The sequence below is a fragment of the Meriones unguiculatus genome, chromosome 1 (genome assembly GCF_030254825.1).
Source record: "Meriones unguiculatus strain TT.TT164.6M chromosome 1, Bangor_MerUng_6.1, whole genome shotgun sequence".
Lineage (NCBI taxonomy): Eukaryota > Metazoa > Chordata > Mammalia > Rodentia > Muridae > Meriones > Meriones unguiculatus.
This window is the reverse complement of record NC_083349.1, coordinates 95433639-95458954: the sequence shown is the minus strand read 5'-3', so window position 1 is coordinate 95458954 and position 25316 is coordinate 95433639. Positions and strand designations below refer to the sequence as shown.

At 51.4% G+C, this 25316-nt stretch overlaps 2 protein-coding genes across 8 annotated transcripts in view; one reads left to right on the top strand and one right to left on the bottom strand.

Moving 5' to 3' along the window:
• Window positions 1-3715, top strand: part of Mta3 (metastasis associated 1 family member 3) — a 186210-nt gene extending 182495 nt beyond the window's left edge. For all 4 annotated transcript variants that reach the window (XM_060363670.1, XM_060363673.1, XM_060363654.1 and 1 more), the window contains one exon: window positions 216-3715. Coding sequence is in view for 1 of the 4 variants with exons in the window: in XM_060363659.1 (XP_060219642.1) it covers window positions 216-241 (26 nt within the window). In the remaining 3 variants the exon portion in view is untranslated. The remainder of the gene's footprint in view (window positions 1-215) is intronic.
• Window positions 3716-9447: 5732 nt separating this feature from the next.
• On the bottom strand, window positions 9448-24383 carry Haao (3-hydroxyanthranilate 3,4-dioxygenase). 4 transcript variants are annotated; one of them, XM_060363685.1, is made up of 11 exons: window positions 24270-24383; window positions 23944-24103; window positions 20667-20745; window positions 16629-16712; window positions 16308-16414; window positions 13363-13452; window positions 12982-13025; window positions 12551-12696; window positions 10332-10400; window positions 9915-9997; window positions 9448-9812 (listed from the first exon to the last, which is right to left on the bottom strand). In XM_060363685.1, the coding sequence occupies exons 2-11, from the start codon at window positions 24021-24023 to the stop codon at window positions 9734-9736; spliced, it is 861 nt and encodes a 286-aa protein (XP_060219668.1). In that variant the 5' UTR covers window positions 24024-24103; window positions 24270-24383; the 3' UTR covers window positions 9448-9733. The 4 variants fall into 4 exon arrangements, with proteins under 4 accessions (XP_060219668.1, XP_021508563.1, XP_060219670.1 ...); XM_021652888.2 differs by lacking the exon at window positions 24270-24383 and having other exon boundaries at window positions 23944-24151; XM_060363687.1 differs by lacking the exons at window positions 23944-24103; window positions 24270-24383 and adding an exon at window positions 23470-23625.
• Window positions 24384-25316: the final 933 nt, after the last annotated feature.

Sequence of the window (25316 nt, the reverse complement as noted above, 5' to 3'; positions counted from 1 at the left end):
GCCGGCATCCAAATCCTGGCTTCGATGCTTCGGTGTCCCGTGGACGTTTTCATGACCTAGGGGGAATTTTTGCTCTGGTCTGTCCCTAAACCACATTGTAAGCCTTCCTTTCCCTGACGGTCACCATGTTGGTGGGAGGCTTCCACCCTCCACTCTCAGTGCACTCCCACTATCAGAAATTGTTTAGCCTTGATCTTGTTTCTTCCCTTTTCCAGAACTTACCTGCTGTGTGTCAGACTGAGCTGTCCCTCTTCCATCCTGTACTTCAAGACCTGCTATTGTCCCGCTGCTGGTCACAGCCATGCCTGGGAAGAAGGTGGCGCCTTCGGTGGGAGAGCTCTGCATACACCCCTTTGAGGCCCAAGGGGGCAGGGATGGAACTGTAGGATTGCACAATCCTAATCCGTGACTCCATGTGTGAACCAGAGGCGCCTAGCCTCATTCCCAGAGACCTTGCTGTCCCGGAATGGACCTGTCTGAGAGCTGAGGCAAGCAGGGAGCCACCAGCCTCCTCGCTTCCCAGTCTTCACCTCCCAGGAGCAGCTGGCTCAGCCATGGAGGCCCCACGGCCCTGCATGTGTCCACCCCACTGTCTCATGCTGAGAGATTATGTACAGGAGGGACACGGCATCTTTCTGAGTGGATTCTCCTTCAGAATGTGCCAATGTTTCTGCAGTTCGTAATCTTTCCCTGCCCTTGCTGTTGTATCTCTTGGCTTTTTCTCAATAGGCTGCCTTTCTTTCCTCACTGGAAATCCTGTACAGGGTTTGCTCCCACCCTCTGTGGAGCTGGAGGGTCTGAGGAACAGAAGGTTCTTGACCTTGGTCAGCCTGTGAGTGACTCTCAGCATCTGTTTAGTCACTGGAGAGAAGCTGGGGTTGGACTGTTTTCCCTTCGGTCCTAGAGAGCTCCCCAGAGAGCAGGTTGATTGAGCCAAGAGTGCACATCACTGTGACAAACTATTGGCTTATTGCCCTCTTCCCTCATAGCTAAACCAGCTGACAAAGATCTGTAGCTTGGTGGAAGGCTCCTACAGTGGGTCACAGATCCTCCCATTTTATTTTAAATAGACTCTGTTGGGCCTGAGGGGTGGGGTAAAGGATGGAAATCCTATTTGTAGATATGAAGCTATGTAGATGGCCTTGCAATCCCTCACTCCCACAGTTCAGTGTTTCTGTGAGCCTATGTGCCGAGGCCCCTGGAGACCTGCCTGTTTTATTGCCCTGGATACCAGCCCTCGGAGACTTCCCAGATGGCTCCTCTGACAGCCTCCACACTTAGCTGCAGTCACCAAAGTAGCTCCCTGAGCAGAGGACATGGCCATCTCTCCATTAGCAGAGACAGGCTGTGGAGCATGGAGTCCCAGCACTGTGACATGCCTAGAGTCTGACCTTGCAACCACCTTGGGGCCTGTGTCTTAAAGCAGCTGGGTGGCTGATAGGAGGTACTCCAAACTGGTTGCAAGGCAGAGTGGCCACAGCTAGAACTGAACCCCCGAGTAAGTTGACATAAAAATGATGACATCTGGAAGTCTGTGTTTCATGCAGCAGAGAGTAGGGGTGTGTGGCTGAGGCTATTGGCCAGGGTTGCTGCCTTCTCTTCTCCCAGGGGGAGCTACTTGTCCTCTCCTCTGAGGAGGAGCTACTTTTCATCATAGGCCTCTACACAGCTTTGGCAAGTTCCTACCACTGCTGGGCCTTGCAGGTGGGGCCTGGGTCAGTGGTGCTCTTTGAAACAGTTGCAGGTGACTGGCATTTCCCTGTGTGCCCCCATCAGCAAGAGAGGGAGCGACTGGCCTGTGGAGTATTATCTTAGTAAGGCTTTTATTGTTGAGACACCATGACCATGGGCAGCTCTATAAAGGAAAATATTTAATTGGGGCTGGCTTACAGTTTCAGAGGTTTAGTCCATTATTGTCATGGCAGGAAGCATGGAGACATGCAGGCAGACAAGGTGCTGAGGGAGCTGAGAGTTCTATCTCCATCTTGATCTGCAGGCAGCAGAAGTAGACTGTGCCACACTTAGCATAGCCCACAGACAGCAGCACTCTTCCTCCAACAAGGCCACGCCTACTCCAACAAGGCCACGCCTTCTAATAGTGCCGCTCCCCCTGGGCCAATCATTCAAACACATGAGTCTACCCAGGCCATTTGTATTCAAACCACCACAGGTATTCTCTGAAGAAGAAGAAAGAGGAGGGGGAGGAGGTATGATGCAATAGTCTGTCTCCGGCCCTAGCCGGGTTTATGTGGCACTTAGTTACAGGGAGAAATACCTTGCCTCCCCCGTTCACTCTTCTCTTCTACCCTGTCACATCACGAATGGCAAGCTCTTCGCGTTAACCAGAGTCACCCTGACTGCTGAGGCTTCATTCTCTATACCGGGTCCAAGAGATCTGGAGAAGAGCCTAGACAGGGCTAGTAGAGGCCTGTCCTAGCCTGGGTCACAGTTATCTTTGGGAAAAGCACAGCTCATTTTGAGCCACATGTATCCAGAATGTTCTTTCTCACCTTGTTTGTGAGAGCTGGCTCTTGCAGCCTCACTGTCCTCACATAACTTAAGCATTTTTGCTCCCCCTGATTACTGGGAAACTCAGAACACCGAAGGAGTGCTCCAGGGTAAATAAGATAGGTTCCAAGAGACCTGGTCAGGCCTTTGCCTTTCTGGGCACAAAGTGCTGAGAGGGTCTCTCATCGCAGCCTTTCTGGGCCCACAATGTTGCCGTCGTCTGTGTCAATGGCAGGTCCCTGTTGCTCAGTGAGCAGACGAGTAGACAAACTGAGACTATCTTCACAGGCACATGGCACTGCCAGGTCCCCTGGGAGGACTCAAGAGACGCCGTGCAAGGTGTCCCTTCTGGGCCCAGGCATCGCCACCACTCTGATAAACTGAGGATTTGCAAAAGAGGGGAACCAGAGGAGGCTGCTGGAAGCTCCCACAGCACTGCCTTGTCTGCGGCCCAGTGTCTATCACTCAGGGCCCAACTAGGAAAGCAAAACTTGTTTTTAGGGTTCAGTACAGAAGCAAAAAGAGCAGAGGGGAAGGGGGATCTGCTGTATGCAGCGAAGAGGCCATACTGCTGCAGGCCAGGGCCACTGGGAAGGACCCAAGCCATGAGGAGTCAAAGAGGGGAGGAAGAACGTGGCCTCTTCCCCCTGCCCTCTGGATTTCTGTGGGTGCCTTCCACTAGCTGGCTGCAGCCAGAAGCCAGCTACCCTGGGAGGCTGTGGGCCCCACCCCCAGCCTGTGGCAGTGGAGAGTAGGGATGGGCTGATGAAGAGCAGCCCTGTGACATCTACCCTTGTGTGCTATGTCTTCGGAACCTGGCAGTTCTAGGCAGTGCTAAGACCTTGGGGAAGGAGGCAGAGGAGTGGCCTGCTTGGGTTTTGTAGGTTGTTTTCATTCTGCTTTACAGGGAGGGAGGGAAAGCCTTTCTTCACAGTTGTCCTTGCTTTCCTTTGGAGGAATCTGCCCACTAAAGCACCCCGCCTTGTGCTCCCCTCCGGAAAGCCATGTCCTGGTTTCTGTGTGCGCCCCATGCCTGTTCCTCTCTTCCGAGAGTCTGTTTTCCCCCAGCCATGAGCACTAACCAGAGCAGGCCTCAGTGCTCAGGAAAGCTCTCTCCCATGCCTTGCCAGTGTGGCCTGTCTGTCTGTAGGAGAGGCCATCTATCTGTCAGTTTGTATTGTGTTTCCAATAAATTTCTGGAAATCATGCCTAGTGTCATGATATCTTTTCCTGGACCAGTGGCTCAACTGCTCATGCTGTCTCTAGGCTTTGGTGTCTGGAGGACCTTATCTGAAGGATGCCTCTGCCTGCTCTCAGAGTCTAGGAGAGGTAACAGGCCACCCCCAAACTGGCAGCAACCTTTCTCCGGGGTTGGATGTGTTGTTACTGCCTCACCAGCCACATCCTGAGAACGTGGTAGTTTCAGGAAGCTGTGCCCCCAAATAAGTGCCTTTGACTTAGCACCACTTAGGCTTAGAGGTGGGAACAACAGACAGGCCACCCACAGAGCCACTCCTGCACTGCTCTGGGGGCCAGCACTGAGTCCTGGGGGCACGTACTGGGGTGCTTGGGAAGGTGCAGAGACAGCTGCTATGCCCTGGCCCAGGGCTGCCCTGTCTGGCTGAGCACACTGCCTCAGCTCCTCCACTGAGGCAACCGTAGAGGAGAGTAAATCATGAGAGAGTCCCTCCCAGCCTGTGTGAAGGACCCTTGTTTGCTGCACTATGTGACAGATGATTAAAAAAGCAAAACCAAAGGAGACGGTGTATTTGCTGGGCTTGTGTTTATTTTTAAAATATCTATTATTTAAATTTTTGTAGAGGTGTATACATATATACCTGGACTTACATGTGCCATGGAACATATGTGGAGGTCAAGGGACAACTTCCTGAGTTCTCTCCTACCAGCTAAATCCTGAGGCTAGAACTTAGATTGTTAGGTTGATTGCGAGCACTCTACCTCGTGAGCCATCATCTCCTCGGCCCAGAACCAATAAACAGGAAAAGGGTTGGCTTATTGCATTGGCTTCCTTGTCAAGCAGACAATCGCATTTCCTTATGTCATTCGTACTTTCCAAATGAAAACAAAACAAAATCATAATTCCACCTAAAATGATATAACTATCTCACATACACCCACAAACATACTATCCCCACCGGCCCTAGAATTAAGTACCAAAGTCCCGTAAGGAACTTAAGTTCAATTTCTCCTGGTGGTTAGATCAATTACTATTACTAATGCTGTGATTTCTATCTTAGTCACTTGACTCAAAGACATCAGGAGCCCAAAGCGGCCAGGAGAAGTCAGAGCTTTTAGTTCAGTGTGTGTATGCTGGTGCACCTGTGCCTCGGTGTGTGTGTGTGTGTGTGTGTGTGTGTGTGTGTGTACAACTTGTGCCAGTCAGTTCTCTCCTTCCACTCTGTGGGTGTTAGGCTTGGACTCAGGTTTGGTGGCAGGTGACCTTAACCCGCCCTGCCATCTTGCTGGCCATCAGCTTCTAGTTCAGTGGAAGGTTTGGTTGCAGCTCCTGGAAATGCCCTCATACCCTCGAACCAAAACTTCTAGACTGACAGAGCATAAAGTCACAGGAAGAGAGCTGTGGGCGCTCACTCTCCAGATCACTTTTGTCACCATGCTGAGGGGCCGTTTTGTAAGTTTGTTTGTTCTCATATTCCAAGACCCAGCTGTTTTGATCCCGTGTCATGCCCTGATGTCTCACCCTACAGAGCCACGTCTAAGAATCTTTCCACAGAAGTCAGCTTTCTTCAATGGTGTTGTTTCCCAGCCGAGAAGCCTTCCTGCTACAGGCCGGCTGAAATCACGCACCCACTCCCTTCAGGACGTTACAGCAGAGTATCCAGACCCAAGCTAGACTGCCACTTACTAGCGGTGGGACCTTGCGAAAGTCACCCAACTTCGCTGTGCCTCAGAATTCTCCTCTGTGAAATGCAACAATCTCAGGGCTAAAGAAATCACACGTACCACACAGAGCCTGGCACCCAGGGTTTGTTACTGTCAGCTCATTCTCCTTCCCACCGTTGTTTTCTCTTCTCCTCCACCCCCCTCCTCCTGAAACTATATTTAAATCTCTCTGTTCTGTCCACAGGACGACAGAACACTCTAACCACCAAAACCTCGGTCCTCTGCCTACTTCACCTTGTCTCCCTTTACTGGCAAAATAACTGAAAGAGGAGAAGTGTGTCTCCATTACCTCAAGTCCCATTAATGCCTCAACCCATTACACTGCTTTATGGCTTCCATTCTGCGCTGGCCCAGCCGCTCACAGAGCTCGCTGTCAGCAAAGTCACTAATGACTGCCTACAGCGCCAAAGGTCTGAGTGTTATCCCGTCTGAGTGGCTGGAGCACTCAGAGCTGGGGTCACCTCCTCCTTACTGCGCTGGCCTCCTTGTTATCTGCCCAGAGACACCGACATCACTCCTAGCTGCCCCTCCCCCACAGCTTGGCCTTGAACACCTCATCTTCTTGGGTGCTGGGATCACAGGCATGTGCCACCACACCCAGCTTACGACTTAGGTCTTGTGAAACTTTTTTTTTTTTTTTTATAGTAGTGGTCAGGGCATTATTCACTTGGGTGTCCATCCCAGCAGCTGGACACAGAAGACTCGCCTGAGCGCTTGGCTTCCTGTAGCATGCAGTTAGGAAGCACATTTGAAGATGCTCTGTTCTGGCACGGAGGCACTTTTCCTTCATAAATGGCGGTTTTATTCCATCTTTTCTAATGGAAATAGCTTTACTTGGGCAGCAATTGCCTTCCCTAATGTCTTCTTTTCCTTGCCACAGCCCTCATCTTCTATTTAAAGCTTTCTTCGGAGCGTTTTTTTCTGGGTCTTTTTTTTTTTTTTTTTTTTTTTTGTGAGTGCCCCCTACCTGCAGGGACTTTTAAGAGATGAATCTTGGTCCACTTTACTCTCTTACTGAGATCTCATCCATTACCTCTGCCTTTCCACTCCAGCTCGAGGATGCTTCGGTGTCTTGATCCCCTGGAGGCTTTCCACACCGAGGCTCAACCCTCTCTAAACCTGCTCTTTCCCCAGTGCTGTCCTGAGTCACTGCCCACCCATCACCAGGCGCTTTCCCTGCTCAGCCCGGCAGCCCCCGTGAGCTTGTACCCTGTGCTCTTTGCTCTTTGCTGGGAATCACACCCTGAGGGTACAGCTCTCTGCCTCTAGCTTTGTGTAGCCGGTTGGAGGCTCAGTAAAGGCTGGGTGAGCCTTAGTGACTACTGGCCCCTCGCTTATCTACCTCACTCACCCTCTACACAGGAGTCCTTGGAGGAAAGCAATGGAGGCTGCTGCTCTGTGCCCTGCATAGGAAAAGGTTCCACCGGAAGGAAGAAAGATAAGCCACAAAGTGCTGGCCTAGATTCACACGGTGTGGGCTGGAGCCCCAACATGTCCAGTTCACCTTGCACCCCTGTACTGCTGCTCTCCCTTCTTTTCCTTTTCTTGTTCCCTTCCTGCTCCTCAGAGGTACTTTCCTCTTCAGTGCACTGATGTTGGCAAGGGCCAGGGTCATGGTCTCCATTCCACAAATGAAGGAGCAAGTCCGGAGAAGGGTACACCGGGCCAGACCAAGGGAGCCCTGCTTTCCCTGCGGAGTGTAGTGGCAGCCTAACACCCAGCCTCAGTGGGGCAGGCCTAGGGAAGTTGGGGCAGGCGGCAGTGGAGCTGGCAAGTGCTGTGAGAGCCTGAGAGTATAGCCAGAACTGTAGAGAGACTCCAGGGCTGGCTAGGAGCTGGAGACACACCCTCCCCAGGGACTCTTTCCGGGCAACCTTGTGCCTGTGCTTGGGGGGCAAAAACAGCAGTGCAGACGTGAGAGTATCCAGATATTTCTCTTATATTAGGTTGGGCTGCAGCAGGCAGCTAATGCAGAGATGGCGGGGGTGGGGGCGAGTGGGGCTGGAGGCGATGACACTGAGGATGCTCTGATGCCATCAAGTACAAACATGGTAGACACCTGGATGCCAGGCCCTCTGGGTGGCCAGCAATGACAGTTGCTCAGGCCTGAATCCCCAGAAGTGTCAGCTGTTTTAGAGAGGGAGAGGTGTTGACTTGGAATTGTTCAGCCTCAGGCTGAGGCTGGCTGGCCTCCATTGGCCTTCTGCTCCTTGGTAGGATGTTCATAGAGGGTGGAAAAGGCACAGTAGAGACGAAGGGAGGGGGCAGGTGGAGGAAAAGGCAGTGCAGACAGAAAGTCAGCCAAAGGCAGACAGGCCTGACCTGGAGGCTGGTTGGATGGCCCACAGGCCTTCCTGCCACCTGGCTTTTCTTTGATATCACTAGTGAGTTTTCAGAAAAGGGAAGTGGGTAGAGACACCACGCAAACTGGTTTCAAACTGTGCGCTTCCTTCTCACCCACTTTTTCCCTTTCCTCCACAATGCTATGGCTCCCTCCTCTGCCCTAATCCTGAGGCCTTCTTCATGATTCAAGCAGGTCAGGTGTGGACTGAAACTCCAGAGGGAACTGGGGAGGGGGAATCTGGTCTCATACAAAAGACCCAGAAGCCCGGAGACCTGAGGGGCCTACCCAGGGACTAAGTCTATCATCAGTGTCATGGTAGCAGTAAACGTCCATTAAGGGAAAACTATTTCCTTATGGCCAAGACATAAACTCTCTGGCCTGGGTGGAGACCCAGCATTCCAGCTGGGCAATTCAATCCCTGGACTAAGGGACCATCGCTAGGAAGGCAGGTGTTCTGTAAGCCATGCTAAGGGGACAGGAGGAACAGTTCACCCCTTCATGAGATGATGCCATTTCCTTCCCTGAATTCACACCCCCCTAGAGCAATTGGCTTTTCCTCAGGAATGTGTACCTCTCCTTATTTCTATCATTGTTCTAAGCAACCTTTCTTTAAAAATCCAGCTTTCCTTACTCTGACTCTGAAGCATGCATGTCCTTTCCTTTTTGCCATTTGGCTGCATGTCTGGTCCCACTCAAATGGCAGCTGCTGAGATTTACAGCTTGCCTGCTTTGGGGTTTTTCTTTTAAATGCTAATAAAATTGTCCTCTGTCAGAATCAGGTGCTGTCACTTTCTTGGAGAGCTGTGAGGAGAAAATGAGGAAGCCTAGTTGTCCCTTCTTGACAGAGGGAGCTGCCCCTTTTGTGCTCTAGAGCATCTCTAGACACATTTTCCTCCCAGATCTGGCACAGGGAAGCGCCCTGGTGCAGCCAAGCAGGGGCCAGGCCACCCTGGGCAGTGGACATTTGGAGGTGCCGAGGCAGTCAGTCCTTCTTTGTTTACAGGAAAGGCTTTAGGGTGGGAAGGCGGGTGCTGTCATATCCCTCAGGGCCAGAAAGCCCCCTCAGCAAAGTTGGGTCCCCTTTGCTCTCCAGTGGAGTGTGTCAGAGCAGTGACGCCAGACTGGGGTAAGGAGACAGGGTTCTAGTTCCCTTTTCCGAGGAAGCTCTGCGTGTAAGCCTAGGCCGATGCAGACCCGGTATTGTCAGTGTCTCACCGAAGCCCCTCACTGAGCCCAGGCTGCCCGGGGAGGCTGGGCCTGTCTCTCCACGGGTGCCTCCCCTTTCCCATTCCTCCACTTGAAGAGATTGTGACTAGTGGTTAGCTCTGGGGGCAGGGAATTCTGTGTTCTAGGCATTTCTGTTTTCCACCATCAGCATGAACAGCTTCTGTGACTGAGAAAGAAACAGCAGAGTGGGGTTTCACTGTTATTTTTAAGTTGTGCTAACAGATAAATGAGTGAATGGGCACAGAGAAAGAGACAGAGAGGCACTTGGCTGAACAAGCACAGCAGGACCGGAGCGTGTGTGGGTCAGCGTTGCAAACACAGTGAGAAATGCACAAATGGTGGTGACACATGGCAACAGGCCCTCCAACTCCCTGTGGTCGCTGGCGTCCCTAAGCCCCAGCTGCCACACATCATAGGGGAACTCAGGGTCTGCCACCTACAAGCCATTGCACTCGATCAGCAGGATGCCTTTATTGAGAGGTGTCTTAGCGTCACGCTGCTGGGCCCCCGGGACATGTGCACCTGGCTGAACAGTGTAGGCCTCTGGCTGTTAGAAGGGAGGGGAGCTACTGGTACCCTAGGAGTCTGGCGTCCTGTGCTGACGATGGCAGGAGGGTCGGTGACAGCGAGAACCCACCACCAAGCAAGGGGCCTGTTGAGATGCGTGATGAGGTCCATGCGATGCGGTGAGGCAGAAAGGGCTTGTCTGGAAAGGGCACCCACCCACGAGGGTCAGCCCAGTGGCCTCTTACAGGCAGGGTCCTGTGTCACAGACAGGGCCACACACCCCTGTGCTCGGTCCCACATGTACCTGTGAAGACACAGATAGGCAAGCATCAGGCCAGGCCAGAGCCCGGGGATGCCAGGGAAAGGGGGTCAGCCTCACCATTTCAGAGTCCTTGACTATACTCACGAAGTCCCAGCAGGCACCAGCAGGCTGTCATCTGGGTCCAGGCTCACACACTGTCCTCCCATCGTCACCTTAGAGGAGCCCTCCTGTGAAAGGGCAGCAGAGTCAAGTGGAGGCCGAGGAGACTGAACTCCAGGCCAGCCTGAGCAACTTAGCGAGCCCTGTCTTAAGAAAAAGTGTGTGTGCGGGTGGGCACACAGCAGGGGTGAGGGGGTTCAGTAGAGCTCTTGCCTTGCAGGAGGCCCTAAGTTCCAGCCCCAACACCACTAAAACAAAACAGAACAGCAAGAGAGGGTCCGGGCACTGCCAGGTCTCTAAGCCTGCTTTAATGAGAGTTCTGTGGGAGCCTGAGGTCCAGAAACAACCCGATGGTGTCCATGGACGAGAAGTCGTGCCACCCTGTCCTGGGATCCCACTTGCCAGCTGCCACAGCCACACGTCCACATCCTGTTTCGGGCCTTTGCTGCTACCTTGTCCGTGGGCGATGACCTGGTGGGAGACCAAACAAGGTTTTTTGGGGGGATCCTGCCCAATTTGGGAGATGGTCCTAACCCTGGTCCTCAACCACTATGACTCTCAAGGGGCAAGACATGACCATTGCCACAGCCTCATCCCCATGTGGCAACCGTTACTTGTCAGGGACCAGAAAGGGAGGCCTCCCTGCCTCCACCATCCTGCTACCTCTTCATTATTCACAATCACACACGTGGGCCCTGCTTATGCACGTCACCAGCTCACACACAGACATGCCCACCCCAGCTCCTCGGATCTCCACCACCCTTCTTGTGAGCTGTTCAGAGTGTGACCTGAGAAGAAAGAGCTAGAGGCTGAGGCCTGTCTGCCCTGTGTTCACGGAGGGACTGTGCTCCTGCTGGCTGTTAAGTAGGGATTAATTTTTTTTTTGCTGTGGATATTTGCTGTGGAAAAGCAGAGCAGATAGACAAGGGCTGGGAGGAAGCCATTGCCTACAGCAGTGGTGGGTGGAAGGGGGGCTTCAGGTTTTGTGTCCCATTATTACAGCCCTCCATAAGCTTTGGGTGTCCCTGGTACCAAAAGAGGAGTCCAAGCCTCTGTAAGCCTTCTGCCCTGGAGTAACTACTGTCCTTCCTTCCTTCCTTCCTTCCTTCCTTCCTTCCTTCCTTCCTTCCATCTTTTCTTCCTTCCTTCCTTCCTTCCATTCTCCCTTCCTTCCTTCCTTTCCTTTTTTTCCTCTCTTCCACCTGCTCCTTCTCTTTCTTCCCCCTTTCTCCTTTTCTTCTATTTCTTCTTCTTCCTCTTCTTCTTCACCATCAACATCATTGTCATCATATGTGGATACATGTTGTGTACATGTGGGCATACATGCCATGTCTTGTGAATCAGAGGATGACTCGTGGAACCAGTTCTCTTTCCATCTTCATATGGGTCCTGGTGATCAAACTCGGGGGTTGCCAGGCCTGCACAGTAGGCACTTTTACCCAGTGAGCTCTCTCACTGACTCACAGTGGCTGTTTCTAACTGCACAGGCTGTGCCATTGGAAAGCTGCCACACGCGAACACCAGCATCCTTATAGCTGTCTCTGTTACACCTTGTCCTCTGGCTCAGCCTCACAAAGGACGGGTGATGGCTTTGAAATGCTGCGCTAGACCCCTCATTCAGCACCCAAGTGAAACCCCACTGACTCCAGGGCATGTCCTCTCCCCTCCCTCTAGCTCAGCAAAGTTTGAGGAGCAGTTAGCAATCCACCCTAGCTTCCCCACCTCGCTCTGGCCAGCTGTAGCTGTTTGCAGGGCCGTTTCAGCCCTTCAGGCATCTTTGGTTTTCCCTCCTCTAGAATGCTCCACCTACCACCCTCTCTTCTTCCTGCAAACCTTCATACCAGCTTCACAATTCTGCCTGGAGGCTGGAGAGATGGCTTGTTCTCACAGAGGACCCAGATTCAGTTCCCAGGACCCATATGGTCATTCATAAGCATTTGTTCCAGAGGGTCCAATGCCCTCTTCTGGGCCTCCAGGGCACCAGGCAAGTATGGATGCACTCACACTGATAAACATAAAATAAAATAAATGAATCTAAAATTTTTTTAATTAAAAGAGCCTGTATGCACATCTCCTTTTCCAGGAGCCTCCCTTGGCTTTTTTCCTTTATCCTCCTATGACATTCCATGTTTTCTCTATTAAATAAGCTGTCGCATGACTGACAGCTGCGAGTTAACTTACTCATAGCAACTCAGCTATCTTTTGTGTAGCAAAGCCCAAAGCAGTAGGAATGCTGGACGAAAGGCCAGCTTGTAGGTTCTCTATACATAGCTTGCCAGCCCTCCACCAAAAACTCTTTCCCTTCAGCTTCCAAGCACCATGTGCCAAAAGCTCGGGGGTGGGGTGGGGGGAAATAGTGGGAAGGGTAGGTAAGTGGCAGGCACCCAGGGAACTGCCAATGAGCGAAGAACCGCCCACTCTGAAAGCCAAGTGTCCTTGGGACCATGGAGCCACCAGAGAGTTCCAGTGACAGCAACACTGTTGCTGAGCTGGAGAGGGAACAAGGCCATTCTCATGAAGTCTCTATAAATGTGGGGGGAGGGGGAGGAAGGGAGAGAGAGCTTGAGTCCCACTTCTCAGGTGCTGGATAGATGGATATTGAGTGCCTTGAGCCGTATTACCTGCGTCTCATAGGTGTCCCCAAATAGGCTGAGGGATGTGCCTGCCCGAAGCTCCCTGGAGTGAGCAGCTAGCCAGGCCTTCAGTGACATGGGCTCCATGATGGACCGTGGACTCAGCGGGAATGGCGGCTCCTTGAGCAGCTGGTCTGTGACAAGGACACACTGCTGAGCAATGACCTCCAGGCCCAGCCCACCCAGCCCCTACAGCCAGGTCCCAGGAGCCCTAACTCAATAGCCAATATAGGACTTGGATGCCACCTAATGACACAGTAGCTATATAGGGGTGCTACTTGGTGTTGTCATCTTGGTACCTTAAGTACTGGGCAGAGGACTCAGGAAGAGGTCCCTGGGACCCTGAGTCAGGACCCATCCCACTAGAGGAAGGGAGTGAGGGAGAAAGGGAAGGAAAATGCAGCGGTGAGGGGACTCACCAGGGTTGGGCTTTCCTGTTCGGTACTGCTCAGAGCGGAAGAACCTGCAGGGACAAACAGAGGAGGGGAATGTCAGCATTCCTGTTAAGATGTCAGTGAGGCGCACACACACACAAGCACACACACACACACGCACACTCACACACACACACATGCACATATCCGAACATATACGCACATGCACACACATTCACAGAGCCAGCACACATTCATAGATCCTCACATGACTTAATTACCTTACTTCCCTCCCAACTGTGCAGAGCAGCTTGTCCCATCCCTAAGGTGGGAGACTCTTTTCCCCTCCCACCCCTGATGGCCACAGACCACCGGGCATTACAAAACTGAAGGGCAGTGAAGGGAGGGGCCCAGCTGGGGACTTACTCTTGGATGATGGGGGCCAGCTGCGTTCCAAGGTCCTTGCAGTAGAACCATTTCTCAAAGAGGACATCCACAGTGTCCCCGACATAGTACCTGCCAAACCAGAGGTCAAGGTAACTCACTCTCCATTGCTTTGTGGCAGCCTGGTGCAGGCTGCGCTCGGCTCGAGGGCCCCTTTCTGAGCCCAGGCACTGCATAGCTATGCTGTACTTGTTACCTCTGTTGGAACAGCCCAGGGATCACACTTACGCCTGGCGTGTGCAAAGCAGTTAACAGAACGACTCGACTCATCAGGGATTACACAGCCTATAGACGTGGCAGAGCAGGCTGCACTCAAGACTGAAGCTTGGAGAACATTTAATCCAAGTGTATCTGTTTTCAGCAAAGGGAACTTGAAGCTGAGCCTTAATCTTGGACCGGCAGCTGGAAGTGCTGCTTTGTGTTCTTTGGGCCCTGGGTCATTGTACACAGGAACTTCAGCAGCCAGGGCAACCCCCTCCCCCCCACCCCAGAGGTCAGAGGTCACCTCTGCTGCACAGCTCTGGCCTCCTCTGGCACACGCAGCCTTCAGTCACCCCTGCCGCTCATGTCCCCAAGGGCAGGGAACACCAGGGCAGGCAGAGCCGTGCTGTGCCATTGGTCCTTACTCCGGCACACAAGGCAGGCGCTGGGAGCAACTGTCCCCAGAATGCCCAATCCCTACACCATCTCCAGCCCAGCCCAGTTCTGTCTGCTCTTCAACCCTCGCCAGAGAGGCAGGGAGAGGCTGCAGATGTACTGTGCACCCACGCAGCTTCTAACCTGGGACCGAGCTGGCTACCAGAAAGCTTCATTATGGGGCTGCAGTGCCCTCAGGAATGGACTTCAGGGTGGCATTTTAATGTTGAGTTCCTGGCTTTTATTAAAGGTCAAAAGCAGCCAGAAGAAATCCGTTATTAAATTTGCTGTAAAATGTTATTGAGGACACCAGTAACTCACCAGAGTCTCCGCCATAGAGCACCTTAGAGGGACCCCTTTTAAAATTTAAGGCCAGCCATCTGCCTATCCAACAGGTCATTATGCTGTAGACTACAGTGCAGCCACCAGCAGTGTGTATGTGTATACATATATATATTATATATATACTGTGTATATACATACATACATATATGTAGGAATTTTTAACAAGATGAGAAATACTTGTGAACTTTTCCAATGGGCATGTGGCTTCAGTTATGCAAACTGGAAGTTTTCGGTGCCTCATGACTATTTTTTTTTTTTTTACATTTAGTTATTTAGTAGGTGTGGTCACATGCCATCACATGGGTTGTGAGGTCAGAAGACAACTTTCCGAAGTTCTCTCCTTGCAGCAAGTGGATCCCCAGAGTGAAACCCAGGCCCTCAAGCTTGGCAGCCAGCGCCTTCACATGGAGCCAGACGGCTGGCTCTAACATCAACTTCTTTCTTTCTTTCTTTCTTTCTTTCTTTCTTTCTTTCTTTCTTTCCTTCTTTCTTTTTCTTTCTTTCCACTAAACAAAGCAAAACTTAAAACACATGCAATGCATGTAGTAAGACTGAAGAATGAGGAGAGCTGTGAACACAGGAGGGTCACTTCACGTCTAACAGGAGAATGACAAAGGACTTTTGTTTCTGCTTTTTAATTACTTGTTTCCTTGGGAGGAATAAGAGGAATAAATAATCCACAAACCATAACATCCTCCCTTCACTGGCAGGTAATTTTAATTTAGCTCACTTTGAATTGTTATGTTTCTAGTCTTTGAGAGGGAATATGTATGATTTTGACTCATTTAAAAAAATGAGCATTTAAATATGCTCATTATAACAGAAGATATGATTCTGGTAACTTGTTGAGAAATTTGAGTTTTCTTTGAAACTTTAAAAGCAGGAAATTATTTGGCTCTCTGAGCTTCAAGGACTTTCTTCTTTCAGCACACAACAGTCTAGGACAATGGTTCTCACCCTTCCTAACACGTCAACCCTTTAATACAGATCCTCGTGTTGTGATGACTCCCAACCATAAGGTTACTTCATTGCTCCCTCGTGACTGTAATTCGCTACTGTGTGAATTGCAATGTTTTCCTATGATCGTAGGCAACCCCCGTGAAAGGGTGAAAGGCTTGTTCAACCCCAGTGAAAGGGCGCTAACCCACGTGCTGACAACCGCTGCTCTGGAGACTGGTGGAGCCCCAGGGAAGAGGGATGGAGTCTGACTTTACCCTCTAGGACCTGGTTCTTCCACCTTGCTGATCCAGTATGCACACTGGGCTTTGTATTTCTCTGCAATGCCAGGTCTGGCAAGTTGCTTTACCAGGGTCTTGTTTCTTCTCCAGAACTAACAGAACACAGTTCTAGTATGTGCAAGGCCCTAGGTTCAGCCCCCAGAGCTACAAAAAGAGCAGATGGTAAGCCCCCAGCATCATGGGGGAATATAGGGTATACAGATCCACACAGAAACCCTTAGCTGGTGCCTGCAGCATAGCTACTCCTGACCAAATGCCCATGCTTGCCGTGATCTGGGGAAGAGACACGAGTATGAGCACTGGCCGAGGAGAACTTCTGCAAGCTCAGGCTGCTAGCTGCAGCAATATTTGCCTATATCAAGACACGTGGCTTTCTGGGTTCCTTCATCCTCCCTTTCTGCATCACCCCTCTGCACCACCAATTTCCTAGCAGGCTTGCAGACAGCACAAATGCAAAGTGCAGCTGAAGTTTTCATCTGAATCACAAAGAGCATCCCCTCCCTTCATCATCAAACACATCCTCCCCTCTTTGGTCAGCCAGCACATCCAGGGTCTCCATCACCTCCTGTTGCGTAGCGCTCTAGTATCTTGGTGGTCAGGAAGTACTTTCTGGAGTCTATCATAGATCCTTCCTGCTATACTTTTGAGCTATATTCCTCTGCTGGTAGCCCTCTGATCACCCAAGCCCCGCAAGACAGGAGCCATTACCTTAGCCCATCGAGCTCTGTTTCCAGCCGCCTTCTCTCAATCACCAGTCCCATGGTGTTGGCAAACCTCTGGGGGGAGTGGGGAACCCTGGCAGGCAGGAGGAATATCTGTAGGAGCAGAGAACAGGAGTCCAGAGAGGCTGCAATTCCTTGAGGTGACCTCAGTGCCCCCAGCCTCTCCACCCTGGATCCCACTCTGGCCTTAGGGAACATTGGCCTGTGCTCAGAAAAGGGGAAGCCCTGAGGATAAGCAGGAAAACCAACCAGGGTGGGTTTCTGCTCTGATGCTCCATGCCTTTCCTTCCCCTGGGGTCAGCCTCACCTCTCCCTGTCGTATGACCACATCCCGGTGTTTTCCTTGCTCCAGGACACGGAGAACCATGTCTCCCTCCAGCTGGTAGAACACCTGTGGGCAAACAAAGACCCAGAGACCTCCCTGCTCAATCCTTTAGATCCTTAACTTCTGCCGGGGATCTCGATTCTTACCAGAAAACTGGAAAAGCTTCCTGAAGGCCTCAGGCCTTATGAACACCCTCAGCACTCCTGTCCTGAGGCCCCTGCACCCCCAGTCCAGGCCACAGACAGGAAAGCTGGAGACATACAAGGCATCACAATGGAACATGTAGGTATCCATCGGATTACCCAGGATGTAACAGCAGGTGCCTGGCTAGGAGGAGGGATGTAGAAGGCTGGGTAAGAAGCTCCCTAAAAAATTCCGTGATGCAGCCGTGATACTCCTTAACTTAGCCTCTTTCACGCATGTCAGAAATCTCACAACCCCAGCATCAACATTATTAGCCCCATTCTGAAGAAAGCTGAAGCTCAAAGCAGCTGACCTAAGCTAGGGAGTCCTGGAGCTGCTGTTGGGACGGCAGCCTGTGTGAGCTCTGGGGCCTGTGAACATTCCTCCAGCCATTGAGGTGCTCTGGCATTGGGCTGTGGAAGTTGGCAGCCTAGGTTGTTGGAGTTGGTGGCTGGACTCTCTCCCTAGGGAGAGCCTACAAAGTTTTCCATTCTATCCTAAAATCTCGGTCAGCACCTCATGAGCCGGGACATGATGACTCGTGCCTCTAAGTGGCAGAAGGATTGCCTTGAGTTTGAGGCCAGCCTGGGCTATAGAGTGAGACCTTGTCTCAAAAAACAAAGCAAGCAAGCAAGCAAACAAACAAACAAACAATCCCCAGAGGTTCCAATTACATAGTAGTCCATAGATAACATAGATCCATATGTAACATAAGTTCATGTATAACATAGGGTCATATGTAATATAGGTGACAGTGTTCATGGTTTTGAGGGAGGTAAAGCTTTCTACACTTTTTATGTTTTCTGCAATAAATGGTATTTTCATTAGTAAACCCATATGATTGAAGATGCAGCTCCATAGCAGAATGTTTATTCTATAGTATGTATGAGGCTCTTAGTTTAATCTCCCACAACACACACACACACACACACACACACACACACACACACCCCTTACATGTTAATACAAATCAGGAAAATCTATTGGGTTTTTCATAGGAAGCAACTGAGCTTGTGGTGTGTGTGTGTGTGTGTGTTCAGTCCTCAGTATAAGCCTTGAGTCCTTTCATGATAGAAGAGGACCTCAGAGCTATGGGGAGGGGCTAGGGTCTCCAGGCCCTGCAAATATCAGAGAAACTTGGGTGGAAAGGGGCCAGATTCAAGCCTTTTCCAGGCTGACAAAGAGGTATTAACAGCCATTGATCAAAACTAGAAGACAGCAGTGGAATTTTTCTGCCTTGCTCCCTGCCCCATGGCCTTCCATGTGATGAGGGGTGGGCCTGGCCTGCAGCAGAGGCCATAGCCCTGACAGCAGAAAATAGCCCATGGCAATCCAAAAGGAATTATGCTCCTTGGGAAATAAATGTTTGAGGCCTACGGCTAGCTGGAAGATTAAGTGTGCCAGCTCACACAGATATTAAATTGTGTCTGGCTTCTCTTCTGTGACCTGGAAAGGCCTCACTGGCAGACAAGCCGGTGACAGGTAAGGACCCACACCTATTAAGTACCTACTCTGCACACATCGCCTTTTTCCACAGGCAGAACTATAGGCCTAAGCACTGCAGGTTGAGGGTCCAGGATATGGCCTGTTTAGTCACACATCTAGCCAGAGAAATGTCTTCTTCCCAGCCAATTGCCCTCATTCTTGGCAATGGCCAGAGAAAGAATGAAGTGGGGTCTGAGTGGTAAGTGGGTCCAGGGCACCTAAGGGATGTTGCAGAGGCCAGAGCTCAGCCAGGAGGGAAATCCAGCCCAGCCGAGCCAGGGCTAGTTATGCTTTAAACATCAGCCAGAGCGACTGCTCAAGCTGTGGGTGGGGACAGGGAAGGACAGAGAGGATGCTGAGCCTCCGCCCAGGGACTGGAGAGGTACCAAACCCCGCCCTCCTACCAAACAGTAGGTCCAAATCTCACAAACCTACCTCAGCCAGACTTCCCTCAGCCTCCAAGGGTCCCTGCACACTGAAGCCAGCCCAGCTCAGATGAATCACAATATGGGCTGTCCCCAGGGCTCAGGGACACTGTTTTACTTAGGGTTATAGACGTTGTGATGAGACACCATGACCAAAGCAACTTGGGAAGGAAAGGGTTCATTTGGCTTATGCTTCCATATTACTTCATCACTGAAGAGAGTCAGGACAGGACTCAAACAGGGCAGGAACCTGGAGGCAGGAGCTAGTGCAGAGGCTGTGGAGGGGTGCTGCTTACTGGCTGGCTCTTCATGGCTTGCTCAGCCTGCTTTTCTTTTTTTTTTTAGAACCTAGGACTGCCAGCCCAGGGATGGCACTACCCACAATAGACTGGGCCCTCCAACTAATTAAGAAAAGATCTGGCTTGCCAAACCTTACGGAGGCCCTATTTCAATTGAGGCTCCCTCCTTTCCAATGACTCTAACTTGTGTCAAGTTGACATAAAAACCAGCTGGCACAGACACACATCCACCTGAGCAGCACAGAGAGAACCCAGAGACGAGCATGGGCAAAGAAGAAGGATAGGCGGGGGACAGCAGGCTGGACACTGACAGCAAGCCTAACTGTCGAGTGGAGATGGGGCTGAGGAGGCCAGCAGGAAAGGCTAAGCTGGGCCTCTCGCTGCCGCCACTCAGCTCTGACCCAGCTCCACTTTGTAGTTTTAGATTTTTTTTAAAATCTTTTTTCATCACAGGAAACCAGTTTTCTGGGAGGTGTTCAATGGCCAGGAGAAGATCAAGGTTTGTGGAACTGTTTTGCTCAGCTCACGCCACTGCTGCAGGCCCATTGCCCTCTGCCTGCTGTTCTGGTGCCCAACTCTCTCTCTCTCTCTCTCTCTCTCTCTCTCTCTCTCTCTCTCTTTCTCTCTCTCTCTCTCTGGATGTGCTGACAGAGCAGTTCTCAAGGTTCACAGTAAGCACTCTTAGGTTGGTGTGGGGCATGTCAGTGATGGGGGTGGAGATTCAAACCCCAGAACCAGGTCTTCCAGAAAATACGGGCACTTTACAGTGATCCTTTTCCACCACATCCTGATATATACTGCTGGGATCTGTCTGTGTCTCCCAGGAGAGGTCTCCTCCTCCTCTTCTTCCTTCTTCTCCTTAGTTTAATCTCCCAACAATCTCCTTCTCCTCCTTCTCTTCCTCTTCCTTTTCTTCCTCCTCTTTCTCCTCCTCCTCCTCCTTTTCTTCCTCCTCCTCTTCAAGAGAAATTCTCATTTTTGCATCCTAGGCTATCCTTGAACATTTGATCCTCTTTGCCTCCCCTTCTGAGTGCTTGGATTACAGGTGTGCACCATCACACTCAACTTGTGCTTTTCTATGTAGCTTTGGTAAGCAAGTGGAGAAGCACAGACTTCAGTCTCCAGACTCATAGGAGCCCTAGTAACTCAGGACTTGTCCCCTCTAGTAGTGAAAAGGACCCACCTGGTCCCAAATCCTTCAGCACCACCCATGCCCTTTCTCTCTTGTTTCCATCCTCCATTTCCCTTCCACCTTTTTGTGTCTTTGGGCAATTTGCTCCTTATATGAAGGAGAGGGAGAACCTGGCTTCTGGGATCACAGTAAAATAAAATCCCTCAGAGTTTGTGTCTCGTATGGGGGAGGGGCAGCAATCATATATATTCAGCTTGAAGGAGAGGGACCGTCAATATAGACCACCATGTGTCCATGAAAGTGGAGACCCCAAAGCCTCCCCAAAAGAGTTTAGTGGGCACAAGGCAGGCACCCCAGTTCTATGACAGCAATTTCCCTTCCTGTAAGTCATGTTTGCTTTTCTCTGGGCCACTCATTCTAGTCCTAGGAAGTGTCTGCCCCTCCGCCCCACACCCCCAGCAGCAGCAGGTGGCAAGGGCAAGCAGCCTCGACCTACCTCCTCACCCTCCTCAATGTGATAGTCCTTCCTGGTATTGGGGCCTCCGACGAACATGATTTTGAGCTGCTCCTGATGCCTGCAGTGGAAAGACAAGAACAGGATCTGCATCAGCTCCTGGGGACAAGGGGGAGTGGAAATCAGGGAGCTGAGGGGGTAGGAAGAGGTCTGTTACATGCATCTGGGAGAAGATCAGGCCTTCCTCATGCCCATGCTGCTCCTCATGCAATCACGTCTCCGTGTGTGATTGTGTGTCTGCATTCCTCATTCATTTACAAGTCTCTGTGTGTAATTGTCTGCGTGTCTTCAGACCAACAAAGAAGCAGCATGGTGGAGCATCACTGTCTATGGCCACAGGGCCATGCTTCAGATTTCACTGACAGCAGAACAAAGAGGAGCCCTCAACCGGTCTGCTTGTGAGATTCTCCAGCACTGTGGGCTATACTCAGGAAACTGACATCCAGCAGGGAAGGAGACCTGTGTCTGACAGGTTCAGAAACACAGGCAAGCCTCCTAAGAGCTACTCAGTTTTATGGCAATCTCGGGTGTGTTAGTTGACTTTCCTGGGGTTTACTCTCCTCATCTGGAGAGGCAGCTTTAATTCATTTCATAGGTGTTTTTTGTTTTTTTAATGTATTTATGTGCTAAGTAGTTGTATGTCATTTGAGAAAAGGAAAGCTCAATTGAGAAAATTGAGAAAAGCCAGATCGGCCTATGACTGATGATTTTCTTGATTGATATGGGATGGGTAGTGACATCCCTGGGCTGGTAGTCCCGGATCTATGAGAAAGCATGCTGAGCAAGCCATGGAGAGCAAGCCAACAAGCAGCACCTATCCATGGCTGGGCTGGTAGTCCCGGATCTATGAGAAAGCATGCTGAGCAAGCCATGGAGAACAAGCCAACAAGCAGCACCCTATCCATGGCTCCTGCCTCCAGGTTCCTGCCCTGGCTTCTCTCAGTGATGGTCTTATAGGCTGTAAGTGTGGACGTCAGAGGACAACTTTTGAATGTCAATTCAGGTCTTCAGGCTTTGATCAAGTGCCTTTCCCATGGACCCATTCCTTCAGCTATTATTTTCTTGCCTTTTATTAACAGACTTAACTGAGACATAGAGCACATACAGAAAGTTCTCAAACAAGTCCACTTGTGAACTATATCTCGTCCCACCACAGTCTCCAGTCAGAATGCACAAGCCAGACCATTTTCCTGTGTTCAGAGTCCTTCGGCAGCTTCTCAACTCTCTGGGGATGCTACAGTCTGAATCCCTACACTGCTCCAAATTTCGATATTGGTGTCCTAACCCCAGGACCTCAGAAGGTGGACTGATTTGGAAACAGGGCTGTTGCCACCCTTCATCTTCATGTAGCGTGTGAGAGCAGGGTTCACACACAACCTCACTCAGAGCCTGCCTCTCTGACAGGGCCTAGTACCGTGGTGTTATAGTAGGGGGCAAGTGTGATGGGACACAGGAGAGAGAAACAGGAGTCCTGACCAGGAGGGAGGGACAGTTCCAGCTGCCTTCCGATTTTCTGAGTGCAATGTAGGTGAGGTTTTGTGAGGGGGGGTGGTTAGACATGGAGGCTCACAACAGGAGAGAGTCTGTGAAGATGAAAGTGAATACTGGGTTCATGCATTTGAAACTGAGGAACACCACAGATGCTAGCAAAGCACCAGAGAAGCTAGGACCATGCATGGCCCAGGCTCACCAAGAAAACTCGGACCTCCTGCTGATGGGGGGTCACCCCCACAGGTGTGTTCTTATTGACTGGCATCCCCTCTCAACACCATTTCAGTTCTACGGGGGAGGCATTTTGTCAGTCTGCCACATTCCCAATGTCCAGAGCACCGCGGGCGATACTCAGCAGATATCTTCTGACTGAATAAAGGGGGAGCCTGTGGTCGTGATGATTGACATCAGGATCCTAGAGGGATGGCTGGAGGTAGGTTGGTCACCACTGACCAGGCTGATGTGGATGGAAACAGAGAAGTGGCCGTGGGACTGAAAGGAGGAAGATTAGTGTGAATGAGAGACTACAGACAGGGATAAAGGAGGAGAAAGGGGCAAAAACGATAGATTTCCAAACTAGTGGAGACAGCAGTGGTAGAAGAAAGACAGCTCCAAGGGCCCGTGACGGTTAGCTATGGGGTTATTGTGCAGGAACCAAGCATGTGTGTGTGTGTGTGTGTGTGTGTGTGTGTGTGGACTTTGTAGTCAAACTGTTCCTGGGCTTGCATGTGGACTCTGCCCCTCACTAGCTCTGTGATTGGGAAGGTTACTTATTAAATCCTACCCCATGAGGGCTCCTACGAGAATTCAGTGAGATGATGTGAAGGTACTTGGTCTAATCTTCCTGTCAGGGGTAAGCCGCTGTGGCTGTCTGGGTGAAACACCACCCATTGGAAATGACTTTTAGACACACATATGTGGGGTGGTGGTACAAGAGGCTTAGCTGTGGAATCGAGGGAGGGGAGAGGGGTGATGGAGGGAAGTCTGAGATGGCATGGTGTGAACAGCTCAGTCCGTGCTGCAGATAGAGGAGGCCTGGTGTTTGTGGGTATGGCCTGGAGCCTTGAATTAAGAATCCTCGTGGCTAGGGATGCAGCTCAGTTTGGAAAAGAGGTTGCCCAGCATTCATGAAGCCCTGATTTCCACACCAGCACCTCAGAAACAGGGTGTGGTGGTACACATCTGTATTTCTTACACTTGGGAGATAGAAGCAAGAAGAAGACTGGAAGTTCAAGCCCACCCTTAGCTACACAGTGAGTTAAGGCCAGCCTGAGCTATGGAAACACACACACACCATCCAAAGAAGCTGATCCTCTGACGCCACGGCTTCAGGGTTTGCCAGGGTCGAGGTGTGTGGTTTGACTATCTCCAGGCCCTAAGTTCTAGCCGGGGGCGTTGAAAGTCATGCTTTTCCCAAGGTGTACTAGAGCGGCTTTGGGTTGGAACATTGCTTTCAGTCATGGACGGAGGGTCACACCCTGCCCCGCCTCATCTCTCACAGCCTTAGAGACACTCAGCCAGTGTCGGAAGTCAGGGCCACAATCTCCACTGTCCTCTCCAGAAAGAGGAACAGCCTGGCGTAGTGAAACCTGAAGCAGCCAGTCCTCACGCGCCTCCAGAGCACCGGAGAGGATAGCAGACCCTCTTCCGCACGCTTCTGGGTGTGGGGAACGCAGGGCTGGGGGAGGAGGGGACGGTTCAGGAAGAGGGGGAGGGGAAGAGAAATAAGCAAAGGGCTGGCTGGTAGTCACGGGTGCTGGGGACTCACATAAGCTTGTTGCAAACCGGGGGCTGGAAAGAGGCCCGATTCTCTTCTACCCAAGACTTGACTCTCACGCGGTGCTCCATGACCGGAAGGCAGGACTCTTCTGCCCACAACGTGTCGCCAACCAATCTGCCAGCTGGAGAGGTGCTGTTTGCTGAGCTTCCTGTGGGCCACCTCATTACTTAGCGTCCTGGAGGTCAAAGAACCGGGCAACTCCCCCGCCCCCAGCCGCCACCCTGCGGTGTGGCTCTTGTGTGGCCCGCCTGCCCTGCCTCCGTGCACCGAAGAGGCGGGCTCTCCCCATCAGGGATTAAAGCCTCAGAACAGACCCGCTTCGTGGGACAGTGAGCACACAGGAGCCTCCTCAGGAGCACTGACATCAAGCCTGTACTGTCCTGCCTGAGTAGCGGCCGCAGGTACAAGGCCCGGTCCAGCTGAGGCAGCCCCAACACCGAGCAGAAATGAGGTGCCCAGCACTGCTCTGAGTGAGCTCTTTGCCCCTCCACTGGGACTTGAACCAGGGCCAGAATTTCACCATACTTGCATGCCTTGTTTGGATTTTGTTATTTGGTTTTGGTTTTGGTTTTTGAAACAAGAAATCACTTTGTAATCCAGGATGTTGAGCAACATGCTTTGTAGCTCAGGTTAGCATCAAACTCTCCTCCCTCGGAGCTTGAATTCCACGATGGGCGCTGCCACAAACCCACAATCCCCACCCTTGCGTGTTTTAAGCCACACGTGTGAAGAATGTTCCAGGTGAAGATGGTCCAGGGGGTCCTAGCCTGCCAGACTAGAGGCTCCTCAGCGACGGTGTCCTGGGCAAGAAAACCTAGTATGAGAATGAGGAGGGAGGGGGTGGGATGGACAATTGACCACCTGCCCTCCGGGACTCAGAAGTCTTGGGAAAATTGAAAGGGGGTGAACTGTAGAAATGAGCGGTGAGGGAGAAGAAAGTGTCTCAGGCCTCTGACCCCAGGGTATAGACTACAGAATAGAAGGCTTTCTAGTGTCTCCCTCCGGGGCTCTCATGCCCCCCTGCCCTGGTCTGCAGCCTGGCACAGCAGCATCTCTACTTCTCAGACTTAAAAACTTCAGTGGGGTAAGCCAAAACTTTGACAGATACTGCACCCTCCTGACAGGGAGTCTCTTGTTGTCTCTCCACCACCCTTCGCCCCTTCTACGCCTTTATCCATCTGATCCTTCATTGAGCACATTTTAGCCAAACATTTATTGAAGCATTTCCTCCTAGAACATTGTTTGGTACCTAAATAACTCAAACTACCTTCAATATGTTTCCCATCTACAAGTAATCAGGGGGAGTGTAAACCAAGCCCCGGCCACACAGGGATCTATGATGTGTTAGGTCTGCTTTGGGT

What these genes read in the sequence shown, in the direction of transcription:
- Haao (XM_021652888.2), bottom strand. Translation starts at nt 24,119, where the DNA reads ATGAGGTGGCCCACAGGAAGCTCAGCAAACAGCACCTCTCCAGCTGGC. An exon ending in CCGGTTTGCAACAAGCTTAT is followed by an intron (nt 20,746 to 23,943) that starts GTGAGTCCCCAG and finishes TTTCCACTGCAG; the next exon opens with GCATCAGGAGCAGCTCAAAA. An exon ending in CTGGCCCCCATCATCCAAGA is followed by an intron (nt 13,026 to 13,362) that starts GTAAGTCCCCAG and finishes TTGTCCCTGCAG; the next exon opens with GTTCTTCCGCTCTGAGCAGT.